Source organism: Oncorhynchus nerka, linkage group LG17 (assembly GCF_034236695.1).
Source record: "Oncorhynchus nerka isolate Pitt River linkage group LG17, Oner_Uvic_2.0, whole genome shotgun sequence".
Taxonomy (NCBI): Eukaryota; Metazoa; Chordata; class Actinopteri; order Salmoniformes; family Salmonidae; genus Oncorhynchus; species Oncorhynchus nerka.
The window spans coordinates 25,053,042-25,066,314 of NC_088412.1; the positions used below are offsets into that span (position 1 = coordinate 25,053,042).

General features: G+C 47.4%; 1 protein-coding gene across 5 annotated transcripts in view; it reads left to right on the top strand.

Annotated features, from left to right (window-relative positions):
- LOC115144950 (F-BAR domain only protein 1-like) overlaps positions 1–13,273 on the top strand; it is a 44,796-nt gene that overhangs the window by 25,167 nt on the left and 6,356 nt on the right. For all 5 annotated transcript variants that reach the window (XM_029686109.2, XM_029686112.2, XM_029686111.2 and 2 more), the window contains 13 exons: positions 677–768; positions 2,326–2,400; positions 3,559–3,700; positions 4,106–4,258; positions 6,032–6,136; positions 7,678–7,776; positions 7,976–8,072; positions 8,177–8,294; positions 8,525–8,549; positions 9,746–9,806; positions 10,203–10,372; positions 10,632–10,656; positions 10,772–10,828. In XM_029686109.2, the coding sequence (XP_029541969.2) occupies positions 677–768; positions 2,326–2,400; positions 3,559–3,700; positions 4,106–4,258; positions 6,032–6,136; positions 7,678–7,776; positions 7,976–8,072; positions 8,177–8,294; positions 8,525–8,549; positions 9,746–9,806; positions 10,203–10,372; positions 10,632–10,656; positions 10,772–10,828 (1,219 nt within the window). The remainder of the gene's footprint in view (positions 1–676; positions 769–2,325; positions 2,401–3,558; positions 3,701–4,105; positions 4,259–6,031; positions 6,137–7,677; positions 7,777–7,975; positions 8,073–8,176; positions 8,295–8,524; positions 8,550–9,745; positions 9,807–10,202; positions 10,373–10,631; positions 10,657–10,771; positions 10,829–13,273) is intronic.

Here is a 13,273-nt window from a genome sequence, read left to right on the forward strand (position 1 = left end):
AGGAAGACAAAAGGAGAAAGCTTCTGCACACTTTGGGTCAATGCAAATTCTGATTTAATGCTATAGGACAATAGATCTGAAATTTGCATGGACCCTGTGGAAAGACCACTTCGGCCAATGAAAATGACTTTCTGAAGAACAACTCGGCTTGCAGTCGGCCGGTCTATGAAAAATGTATTTCTGTTTCCTTAAACCAGTGTCATGATTGCTTGTGGTTCCCCACTGAGCGAAACAAGAAGACAGCCACAGTATTAAAGGTCATGGAAGAGAACAACATGAGTTGTGTTTATGTCATCACCAGCTCCCAGGCATACTTCTGTTGGAGAGATAAAGGCATGTCTGTTTTCTCCAACCCTGTGTCAACCTTGGTTCTGGTTGCTTAACAACAAGAGAAACATGATCACGATGAAAGGTCATGATGAAATAAAACAGTATTTGTTTTGTTTGTGTTCATTTGTGTTCAATGCTACTATGCTCCAAGGGTCCTCAATGAAAAGGTAACAGAAGTGTTGAGTGAATTTTAATAAGAAAAACATCTATTTCCTGAGGTCGTAGGTTTGTCTGCCATCGCCTGCTATTTGTCACATCTTTCATGTTGAGGGATCTATAAATCCCTTAGAGATGCCGTACAATCTAATTCTGTGGCTCACCAAGGTGTTGTCTGTGCTTTTTGCAGGGGGAGAAGAATGCAGGCTTTGACGTGTTGTACCACAACATGAAGCATGGCCAGATTGCTACCAAGGAGCTGGCAGAGTTTGTCCGTGAGAGGTGAGGTGTTGTTTGGGCTGGGATGTTCCAGAGAGGTGGTACATGTGACGTGGGAGTGATGTTTCTTAATCAGTTTGCTTTTCAACTCATCCATCCATTTGAAAAAGTCATTTTTCTAAATGTTCATAAAGGTTTTGAAGTTTGCCTTTTTAAAAAGACTGATTCCAATACTGGCTACAGGGCCTTGTCGCTTCCTTTCATAGTCATGTCTTAGTGCAGAGGAACGGCTCCATCAATCTCCCCTGCCTTCCAATCCACATAACTGGGCTGCATTTGAACTCAGGCCAGCACATGGGAGTGTTAAGAGAGACACACACACTCTCACGCAATACAAGACACGGCCCTCAAGACGAGGAGCTCCCTGTCTTACTATGCAAATATACACACACACTCTCATGCAATACAAGACACGGCCCTCAAGACAAGGAGCTCCCTGTCTTACTATACAAATATACACACACACTCTCACGCAATACAAGACACGGCCCTCAAGACAAGGAGCTCCCTGTCTTACTATACAAATATACACACACACTTGCAGTAGCTGTGTTTTTGCCTGTTATCTGGGCACTCGGCTCCGGTAACATGTCAGTCTGAATAATAATCCTCCTGGATTGTTTTCCCAGAAGTCGCCTGTCTTTATTCAGTCTGTTAATGAGTCAATTAGCTGGAAGTTGAACACTCATTGTAGTATTTAAGCCTGGGCCTTACAGGGCTTTTCTCCCCAGAGGGGAAGACGACAACCGTCACTGTCAGACCAATGTCATAGTCTTGACTTTTATTCATAAGATCCGAACCACTGCACATTCCCCACAGAAGGGAGGAAATTCAGTTATCTCCTTGGAGAGAACAAAGTGTCAGTCAGGAAATGAAACAAGACATTGCAGGGAAGATCTCCCTCATGACAGACAGGGTAACCAACCCATTGAGCTGATTGATTCCCCACGCTCAGTGCAGAGGAGCTCTTTCTCAATCTGGATGTTCTATGTATCTAAAGGTTGAATGTCATGTATTCTAACCCTTTGTAGGCCTAGCTACCCCTCTTCAAGGTGTACTTGTTCTCCATAAAGAGCTGTGTCTGTTGCCGGAGGCCTGTGAAACTGCACTGATTTGTTTATTACATTGCTCTTTCCTTGTCAGGGTGAGAGGGGGTTGTTACCCCCCCAGATATACTGATCTACTTTCTTCTCCGTGGGTGCTAAAGATGGGTATTAAAGTTGTATGTTCCTCCTGCAGAAATGAGGCCATTTTATTATTTACATTTGGGTCAGGGCAACATTTACAGAGTATTGAAGCTAAATATGTATTTTCCCTTTGCCTGGTTGTTTATGCCTTTAGGTTTGTGCTTTATTATGCTCTGTACATGATAATATGACTTTATGCTAGTAAGATATGCAGTTGTTTTGTGTGAGCCGGAAGGGGACGAACTTAGATTTATCTGTAGTTGGATGCAGGATTTCCAAGGCTGAGACTCTGCATAGACCATCACTCTGCCTGGTTTGTTACTTACCAGCCACGGGCTCTTCAGGAATATATCGATCTATCTGTGGTTCTCAGGGCTGCCATCGAGGAGACCTACTCCAAGTCCATGAGCAAACTGGCCAAAATGGCAAGCAATGGAAGCCCACTAGGGTGAGTATATTAGAAAACTCTTGACATCAACATCAACAAGTTTCATATGCTGGCAGGGTGCCTAGAGGATTTACAGGAGTTTGTCTGTATGGTTTGATTCTCTTGGCCAGGGTCTGTGGTTTACTGGGTCGTAGCAGGCCGGGGTCTGTGGTTTACTGGGTCGTAGCAGGCCGGGGTCTGTGGTTTACTGGGTCGTAGCAGGCCGGGGTCTATGGTTTACTGGGTCGTAGCAGGCCGGGGTCTATGGTTTACTGGGTCGTAGCAGGCCGGGGTCTGTGGTTTACTGGGTCGTAGCAGGCCGGGGTCTGTGGTTTACTGGGTCGTAGCAGGCCGGGGTCTGTGGTTTACTGGGTCGTAGCAGGCCGGGGTCTGTGGTTTACTGGGTCGTAGCAGGCCGGGGTCTGTGGTTTACTGGGTCGTGGCAGGCCGGGTCTGTGGTTTAGGGTCCGGGGGTCTGTGGTTTACTGGGTCGTGGCAGGCCGGGGTCTGTGGTTTACTGGGTCGTGGCAGGCCGGGGTCTGTGGTTTACTGGGTCGTGGCAGGCCGGGGTCTGTGGTTTACTGGGTCGTGGCAGGCCGGGGTCTGTGGTTTACTGGGTCGTAGCAGGCCGGGGTCTGTGGTTTACTGGGTCGTGGCAGGCCGGGGTCTGTGGTTTACTGGGTCGTGGCAGGCCGGGGTCTGTGGTTTACTGGGTCGTGGCAGGCAGGCCGGGCAGGCCGGGGTCTGTGGTTTACTGGGTCGTGGCAGGCCGGGGTCTGTGGTTTACTGGGTCGTGGCAGGCCGGGGTCTGTGGTTTACTGGGTCGTGGCAGGCCGGGGTCTGTGGTTTACTGGGTCGTGGCAGGCCGGGGTCTGTGGTTTACTGGGTCGTGGCAGGCCGGGGTCTGTGGTTTACTGGGTCGTGGCAGGCCGGGGTCTGTGGTTTACTGGGTCGTGGCAGGCCGGGGTCTATGGTTTACTGGGTCGTGGCAGGCCGGGGTCTGTGGTTTGTTTAACTCTAGAAATGCACCATAAAGATTTAACTTTAATGTCATATTACCGTTCAAACAAAATGTATGAAATCGCATCTGTTAATGTATGTGATTATTAGATTTTAAAAAACACGATGTTGGTGTTAGGACCTTGTACTGTAGGTGACATATTGCTCTATGTCTCACAGGACGTTTGCTCCTATGTGGGACTTGTTCCGGGTGTCATCAGACAAGCTGGCCCTCTGCCATCTGGAGCTGATGCGTAAGATGAATGACCTCATCCGGGACATCAACAAGTATGGTGACGAGCAGGTCAAAGTCCACCGCAAGGTAACACTTCTCACCGTATCTTTCTATGATCACGACCCCTCTATCCCCCACATCATTCACTATATTATATTATATTATAAACTGGGTGGTTTGAGCCCTGAATGCTGATTGGCTGAAAGCCATGGTATATCAGACCGTATACAACGTGTATGAGAGAACATACATTTTTTTCTGCTCTAATTATGTTGGTAACCAGTTTGTAATAGCAGTAAAGCGCCTCGGGGTTTTGTGATATATGGCCAATATACCACGGCTAAGGGCTGTATCCAGGCATTCCGCGTTGCGTTGTGCATAAGAACTGCCCTTAGCTGTGGTATATTGGCCCTATACCACACCCCCTCAGGCATTATGGCTTAAATATATAATGAGCATTTTAATGATATGTGCATGGTGTGTTTCTCACAGACCAAGGAGGAGCAGGTGGGGACCCTGGATGCTGTTCAGGCCGTCCAGGTGCAGAGTGGTCACCTCCAGAAGTTCAGGGAGGGATACCACGCTAAGTGTATTGAGCTGGACCGACTGAGGAAAGAGGGAGCTCCCCAGAAAGAACTGGAGAAGGTCTGTCATTAGGCATCAATGAACACATTCCGTATAATACAGTATAGCTGTATAAACTGTTATATGAGCACAGGGTGCCTTACGTTAATGAGTAGTTGCTGAAAGTACACTGAATAAGATAGACAGTTGAACAAGGTTGTCATTTATTATAGCAGATCATTTGTTCACAATGATGACTCACCAGGATGAATAAAGGTTCCAGTAATGGCTGGAGGAAGTCTATAATCATCCCCTCTCTCTCTCACTAGGAGGAAGTCTATAATCATCCCCCCTCTCTCTCACTAGGAGGAAGTCTATAATCATCCCCTCTCTCTCTCACTAGGAGGAAGTCTATAATCATCCCTCTCTCTCTCACTAGGAGGAAGTCTATAATCATCCCCTCTCTCTCTCACTAGGAGGAAGTCTATAATCATCCCCTCTCTCTCTCACTAGGAGGAAGTCTATAATCATCCCCTCTCTCTCTCACTAGGAGGAAGTCTATAATCATCCCCCCTCTCTCACTAGGAGGAAGTCTATAATCATCCCCCTCTCTCACTAGGAGGAAGTCTCCCCCTCTCTCACTAGGAGGAAGTCTATAATCATCCCCCCCTCTCTCACTAGGAGGAAGTCTATAATCATCCCCCCCTCTCTCACTAGGAGGAAGTCTATAATCATCCCCCCCTCTCTCACTAGGAGGAAGTCTATAATCATCCCCCCCTCTCTCACTAGGAGGAAGTCTATAATCATCCCCCCTCTCTCACTAGGAGGAAGTCTATAATCATCCCCCTCTCACTAGGAGAGTCTATAATCATCCCCTAGGAGGAAGTCTATAATCATCCCCCTCTCTCACTAGGAGGAAGTCTATAATCATCCCCCTCTCTCACTAGGAGGAAGTCTATAATCATCCCCCTCTCTCTCACTAGGAGGAAGTCTATAATCATCCCCTCTCTCTCCCCTCTCTAGGAGGAAGTCTATAATCATCCCCTCTCTCTCACTAGGAGGAAGTCTATAATCATCCCCTCTCTCTCTCACTAGGAGGAAGTCTATAATCATCCCCTCTCTCTCACTAGGAGGAAGTCTATAATCATCCCCTCTCTCTCACTAGGAGGAAGTCTATAATCATCCCCTCTCTCTCACTAGGAGGAAGTCTATAATCATCCCCTCTCTCTCTCACTAGGAGGAAGTCTATAATCATCCCCCCTCTCTCTCACTAGGAGGAAGTCTATAATCATCCCCCCCTCTCTCTCACTAGGAGGAAGTCTATAATCATCCCCCTCTCTCTCACTAGGAGGAAGTCTATAATCATCCCCCTCTCTCTCACTAGGAGGAAGTCTATAATCATCCCTCTCTCTCTCACTAGGAGGAAGTCTATAATCATCCCCTCTCTCTCTCACTCTATAATCATCCCCTCTCTCTCTCACTAGGAGGAAGTCTATAATCATCCCCTCTCTCTCTCACTAGGAGGAAGTCTATAATCATCCCCTCTCTCTCTCTCACTAGGAGGAAGTCTATAATCATCCCCTCTCTCTCTCACTAGGAGGAAGTCTATAATCATCCCCCCCTCTCTCTCACTAGGAGGAAGTCTATAATCATCCCCTCTCTCTCTCACTAGGAGGAAGTCTATAATCATCCCCCCCTCTCTCTCACTAGGAGGAAGTCTATAATCATCCCCTCTCTCTCTCACTAGGAGGAAGTCTATAATCATCCCCTCTCTCTCACTAGGAGGAAGTCTATAATCATCCCCTCTCTCTCTCACTAGGAGGAAGTCTATAATCATCCCCTCTCTCTCACTAGGCGGAGATGAAGTCTAAGAAATCTGCAGAGTCGTTTGCTGTGTGTATAGAGAAGTATAACCGCGTGGGAGGAGACTTCGAACAGAAGATGAGCGAATCAGCCCAGGTCAGTCGGTCCACTGGGCCTGGGGCGGGTTACTTAGACACACTCAATCCTGGAGTTCCCTTAAATTAACAAACCGTTTTTGTTCACAATGAACACGTCTCCATGGCTACCTGCACAGTTTCCAAGGAAACCCTCAACAAATCCAATGAACGGTGCTATATTTGGTTTTTAAATGATGACTGGAATCCTGGTGACCAATTACCTGTTAATAGCTAATGGGAGATCTGTCCCTGATAATGAGTGAGGAGAAGAGAGCTCGGAGGGATTTCATGAAGACTACAGCCCAGAGCATGATGGGTGAAATGACCTGTTCTTTCAAGCTATTACTCTAGCCCACATGCAGTGTTGTGATTAGTACCTGGTTATTACCTTGGATGGGACCTCTATTATACTCCACTGCTCTGGTCTGTACCTGGTTCTCTTCCTGTACAGTTGCCTCTGGTCTGTACCTGGTTCTCTTCCTGTACAGTTGCCTCTGGTCTTTGACTTTGGGTTCTTTTGGTTTATTTCTTACCACTTAACTGCACTTTGCGGTAGTTTGCGCCAGTGTTTTGTGGGTATTTTGAGTAGCATTTTGTTGTGCTTTGCGGTAGTTTGCGCCAGTGTTTTGTGGGTATTTTGAGTAGCATTTTGTTGTGCTTTGCGGTAGTTTGCGCCAGTGTTTTGTGGGTATTTTGAGTAGCATTTTGTTGTGCTTTGGGGTATTTTTAGTAGCATTTTATTGTGCTTTGCGGTAGTTTGCGCCAGTCTTTTGTGGGTGTTTTGAGTAGCATTTTGTTGTGCTTTGCGGTAGTTTGCGCCAGTGTTTTGTGGGTATTTTGAGTAGCATTTTGTTGTGCTTTGGGGTATTTTTAGTAGCATTTTATTGTGCTTTGCGGTAGTTTGCGCCAGTCTTTTGTGGGTGTTTTGAGTAGCATTTTGTTGTGCTTTGCGGTAGTTTGCGCCAGTGTTTTGTGGGTATTTTGAGTAGCATTTTGTTGTGCTTTGGGGTATTTTGAGTAGCATTTTGTTGTGCTTTGGGGTATTTTGAGTAGCATTTTGTTGTGCTTTGCAGTAGTTTGCGCCAGTGTTTTGTGGGTATTTTGAGTAGCATTTTGTTGTGCTTTGGGGTAGTTTGCGCCAGTGTTTTGTGGGTATTTTGAGTAGTATCTTGTGCTTTGGTATTTTTAGTAGCATTTTGTTGTGCTTTGCGGTAGTTTGCGCCAGTGTTTTGTGGGTATTTTGAGTAGCATTTTGTTGTGCTTTGCAGTAGTTTGCGCCAGTTTTGTGGGTATTTTGAGTAGCATTTTGTTGTGCTTTGGTATTTTTAGTAGCATTTTGTTGTGCTTTGCGGTAGTTTTGCGCCAGTGTTTTGTGGGTGTTTCGAGTAGCATTTTGTTGTGCTTTGGGGTAGTTTGCGCCAGTGTTTTGTGGGTATTTTGAGTAGCATTTTGTTGTGCTTTGGGGTATTTTGAGTAGCATTTTATTGTGCTTTGGGGTAGTTTGCTGTAATTCGGACCCATCTTGCTGTCTGAACACTTGTGTTCCTGTCCTCTGTACAGAAGTTCCAGGACATCGAGGAGGCCCACCTGAGGCAGATGAAACAGCTAATCAAAGGATACTCCCACTCCATAGAGGACACCCACGTCCAGGTGGGACAGGTAGGTCACCCAGACACTGACCCAGGCCAGGAGAGCCTGTCTGGAGGGAATTAACTGACCTCTTTGAGGGGTTGTCTCCTTCTACACTCAAACTGAACCACAGTCAAACTCCACACACCGAGCACATCCACAACAAACTCTCCAGTCCAAACCCCTATCTCTTCTCTGACTGCAACGAGCCCCTCTCTCCTCTGTTCAGGTCCATGAGGAGTTCAAACAGAACGTGGAGAACATCGGCATAGATAACCTCATCCAGAGGTTTGCAGAGCAGAAGGGCACAGGCAAAGACAAACCAGGTACACCACACAAACAGCATAAACAGATGGTTTGATCCCAGCATGTGTACCCGTGAGCGTGTGTCCGATTTGTCCTCACTGTGGTGTGTCCCTATATGTGGCAGCCCTGGTGGGGTTTGAAGAGTACATGACAGCTTTAGTACCGGAGGGGAGTAAGAAGAGTCGAGGAAAAGCCTTCAGGATTCCTGGACTGGGCAAGAGGGACAAAGAGCCAGACTCAACGTGAGCACACACACACACACACACACACACAGACATGTGTGCTTACAACACAGACCGAGACAGAAACCCAGCTATTTTTACCAAGAAGCCGAGATAAATGGAAATTACTGGAGCGATGTCGTCACGCACACACAGATGATAAATCCCAATTACCCTCACTTTCTTTTGTCAGCTCCATCTGTGATACTATCTTGTCACTTAGCCAAATTCATCTTTGTTTCTTTTTGCAGGGATTCAGCTGTGACTGAGACACCAGTGAGTATATGCTAATTCACAGTGGCTCAAAAACCATCAAATCAATGGCCGTTCTTCCATTATCAGTTGTACATCCCTGGTGGTGAATTAAACAGCATATCACTGTGCCCCGCCGCCAACGTACTGTACACACACATCAATGCTGTGTGTGTCTGTACAGTCTGTGTGTCTGTCTGTACAGTCTGTCTGTGTGTGTTTGTCTCTACAATCTGTGTGTTTGTCTGTACAGTTTGTGTTTGTCTGTACTGTGTGTGTGTGTGTGTCTACCTGTACAGTCTGTGTCTGTACAGTGTGTGTGTGTCTCTGTACAGTCTCTGTACCTGTACAGTCTGTGTGTCTCTGTACCTGTACAGTCTGTGTGTGTGTGTCTCTGTACCTGTACAGTCTGTGTGTGTGTGTGTCTCTGTACCTGTACAGTCTGTGTGTGTGTGTGTGTCTCTGTACCTGTACAGTCTGTGTGTGTGTGTGTCTCTGTATCTGTACAGTCTGTGTGTGTGTGTGTGTCTCTGTACCTGTACAGTGTGTGTCTCTGTATCTGTACAGTCTGTGTGTGTGTGTGTCTCTGTACCTGTACAGTCTGTGTGTGTGTGTCTCTGTACCTGTACAGTCTGTGTGTGTCTGTACAGTGTGTGTTTGTGTGTGTGTCTGTACAGTGTCTGTGTGTCTTTGTCTGTACAGTCTGTGCGTGTGTCTGACTGTACAGTCTGTGCGTGTGTCTGACTGTACAGTCTGCATGTGTCTGTACAGTCTGTGTGTGTGTCTGTACAGTCTGTGCGTGTGTATGAGCAAGGGAGAGTAATCATGGTGTGTCTGGCAGTGTTTGGTCTATTTTTATTATTTTGACCAGTGGCGGAAAAAGTCCCCAATTGTCATACTTGAGTAAAAGTAAAGATACCTTAATAGAAAATGACTCATGTAAAAATACAGTGAAATACTACTTGAGTAAAAGTATTTGGTTTTAAATATACTTAAGTATCAAAGGTAAAAGTATACATCATTTCAAACTCCTCACATGAAGCAAACCAGCAAACTGAGATCCTCCGTTTATGCAGGTTCTAGTTTTCACACTGCTCCTAAAGTGATCTCCTGATGACATCACAGGGTGAAGGGTTGTTATGGCACTTTAAGCTTATCGAACACTAGGAGAAAGTATTTATGTTTGTATCCAACATGGGTATTCTCTATTCTGCACACAGAACTCTCCCCTAGAGGTGGATGAGGAGGGGTTTGTAATCCGAGCAGACGTCAATCAGAATGATATCCTTTGCAGTAACACTGACTATCAGACGAGAGGCTGTCTCTACTGTATTGTAGTAAAAATTCCCTTGGACAGACCTCTTTATCTTCATAATGAAAACAAGGCTTCCTGCCACTGTGTAAGTGAGTATTCTATCTTTATAAAGCATTCTAGATGGTCTCTTATGAGATGAGTAGAACATTAAGTCTCCCTGCCCCCTGAGAGACATTTAAATAGACTGAAATGCTCTCTCTGTCCCTAGTCCAGCTCCAGTCCATTATCAGTGAATGAGGCTGGACAAAGGAAACCCTGACACTCCCAAAGTTGTCCAAGGCATAAGGCTCTTCCCCGTCCATTTTAGTCAGTCCACTGTCCACCCTCCGTCAGGTCACTTTTCCTTGACTCTCTGTCCGCACGCTGCTCGATGGAGGACAACTTCTACTCCAGCGACTCCGACTTTGACGACGAGGAGCCCAAGAAGTTCCACATCCAGATCCGTCCGGTGGGCAGCAGCAGCAACTCTGCTGCTACAGAGATGGAGCTGAAGGCCACCGTGGGGGCTCTCACACTGCCCCCCAACAGAGGGGTATGACGGGGGAAGGAGAGGGTACAGGACCAGAGTGGAGGCTAGGGATGAAATGTGTTGCGGATTTTCACATGGTGTGGTATCAAAAGTCTAAGATTTATGAAAAGGGAAGCTCAGAAATGCTCATCGGTTTATTAAGCCATGTTTATTTTCCTATTGTTTCTCCACGGTGTTGCACTAACAGCAGGATGTAAACGTTCTACATTGTTTAGATATCCCCAGACAGTGTAATTAACAACTCTGCTCTCTCTCGTTCCAGGTGTCAATCAAACGTCATCTCTCCAGTAAGTTCCATTAAAACCGGCATCTTGTTAAAAATAGCTGGGTTTCTGTCTGTCTGTATGTTTTACGCATTTCTCTGTGTGTGTGGTACTCTGACTCCTCTTGTCCTCTCCACAGGAAACAGCAGTACTACAGGACGTTCAGAGGGGGAGGGAGAGGGCGCCACCCACAGGGGTAAGTAGTTAGCACTCTCTCTCCGCTGTTTCTGCAGCATCAGTAGTACACTCTCTCTCTCTCCGCTGTTTCTGCAGCATCAGTAGTACACTCTCTCTCTCTCCGCTGTTTCTGCAGCGTCAGTAGTACACTCTCTCTCCACTGTTGCTGCAGCGTCAGTAGTACACTCTCTCTCTCTCTCCGCTGTTTCTGCAGCGTCAGTAGTACTCTCTCTCTCCACTGTTTCTGCAGCGTCAGTAGTACACTCTCTCTCTCTCTCTCCGCTGTTTCTGCAGCGTCAGTAGTACTCTCTCTCTCCACTGTTTCTGCAGCGTCAGTAGTACACTCTCTCTCTCTCCGCTGTTTCTGCAGCGTCAGTAGTACTCTCTCTCTCCACTGTTTCTGCAGTGTCAGTAGTACTCTCTCTCTCCACTGTTTCTGCAGCGTCAGTAGTACACTCTCTCTCCACTGTTTCTGCAGTGTCAGTAGTACTCTCTCTCTCCACTGTTTCTGCAGCGTCAGTAGTACTCTCTCTCTCCACTGTTTCTGCAGCGTCAGTAGTACACTCTCTCTCCACTGTTTCTGCAGCGTCAGTAGTACACTCTCTCTCTCTCTCTCTCCGCTGTTACTGCAGCGTCAGTAGTACACTCTCTCTCTCCGCTGTTTCTGCAGCGTCAGTAGTACACTCTCTCTGTCCACTGTTTCTGCAGCGTCAGTAGTACTCTCTCTCTCTCTCCACTGTTTCTGCAGCGTCAGTAGTACTCTCTCTCTCCACTGTTTCTGCAGCGTCAGTAGTACACTCTCTCTCTCTCCACTGTTTCTGCAGCGTCAGTAGTACACTCTCTCTCTCCACTGTTTCTGCAGCGTCAGTAGTACACTCTCTCTCTCTCCACTGTTTCTGCAGCGTCAGTAGTACACTCTCTCTCTCCACTGTTTCTGCAGCGTCAGTAGTACACTCTCTCTCTCCACTGTTTCTGCAGCGTCAGTAGTACTCTCTCTCTCTCTCCACTGTTTCTGCAGCCTCAGTAGTACACTCTCTCTCTCTCCACTGTTTCTGCAGCCTCAGTAGTACACTCTCTCTCTCTCCACTGTTTCTGCAGCGTCAGTAGTACTCTCTCTCTCTCTGCTGTTGCTGCAGCGTCAGTAGTACACTCTCTCTCTCCACTGTTTCTGCAGCGTCAGTAGTACACTCTCTCTCTCCACTGTTTCTGCAGCGTCAGTAGTACTCTCTCTCTCTCTCTCTCTCTCCACTGTTTCTGCAGCGTCAGTAGTACACTCTCTCTCTCTCCGCTGCAGCGTCAGTAGTACACTCTCTCTCTCTCTCCGCTGTTGCTGCAGCGTCAGTAGTACACTCTCTCTCTCTCCACTGTTGCTGCAGCGTCAGTAGTACACTCTCTCTCTCTCCGCTGTTTCTGCAGCGTCAGTAGTACACTCTCTCTCTCTCTCTCTCTCTCTCCGCTGTTTCTGCAGCGTCAGTAGTACACTCTCTCTCTCTCTCCGCTGTTTCTGCAGCGTCAGTAGTACACTCTCTCTCTCTCTCTCCGCTGTTTCTGCAGCGTCAGTAGTACACTCTCTCTCTCTCTCTCTCGCTGTTTCTGCAGCGTCAGTAGTACACTCTCTCTCTCTCTCTCTCTCTCGCTGTTGCTGCAGCGTCAGTAGTACACTCTCTCTCTCTCTCCGCTGTTTCTGCAGCGTCAGTAGTACTCTCTCTCTCTCTCTCTCTCTCTCTCTCCGCTGTTTCTGCAGCGTCAGTAGTACACTCTCTCTCTCTCTCTCTCCGCTGTTGCTGCAGCGTCAGTAGTACACTCTCTCTCTCTCTCCGCTGTTTCTGCAGCGTCAGTAGTACACTCTCTCTCTCTCTCTCTCTCTCTCTCTCTCTCTCTCTCTCTCTCTCTCTCTCCGCTGTTGCGTCAGTAGTACACTCTCTCTCTCTCCGCTGTTGCTGCAGCGTCAGTAGTACACTCTCTCTCTCTCTCCGCTGTTTCTGCAGCGTCAGTAGTACACTCTCTCTCTCTCTCCGCTGTTTCTGCAGCGTCAGTAGTACACTCTCTCTCTCTCTCTCTCCGCTGTTTCTGCAGCGTCAGTAGTACACTCTCTCTCTCTCCGCTGTTGCTGCAGCGTCAGTAGTACACTCTCTCTCTCTCTCCGCTGTTTCTGCAGCGTCAGTAGTACACTCTCTCTCTCTCTCCGCTGTTTCTGCAGCGTCAGTAGTACTCTCTCTCTCCGCTGTTTCTGCAGCGTCAGTAGTACTCTCTCTCTCTCTCTCTGTTTCTGCAGCGTCAGTCACTCTCTCTCTCTCTCCGCTGTTTCTGCAGCGTCAGTAGTACACTCTCTCTCTCTCTCTCCGCTGTTTCTGCAGCGTCAGTAGTACACTCTCTCTCTCTCTCTCGCTGTTTCTGCAGCGTCAGTAGTACACTCTCTCTCTCTCTCTCCGCTGTTGCTGCAGCGTCAGTAGTACACTCTCTC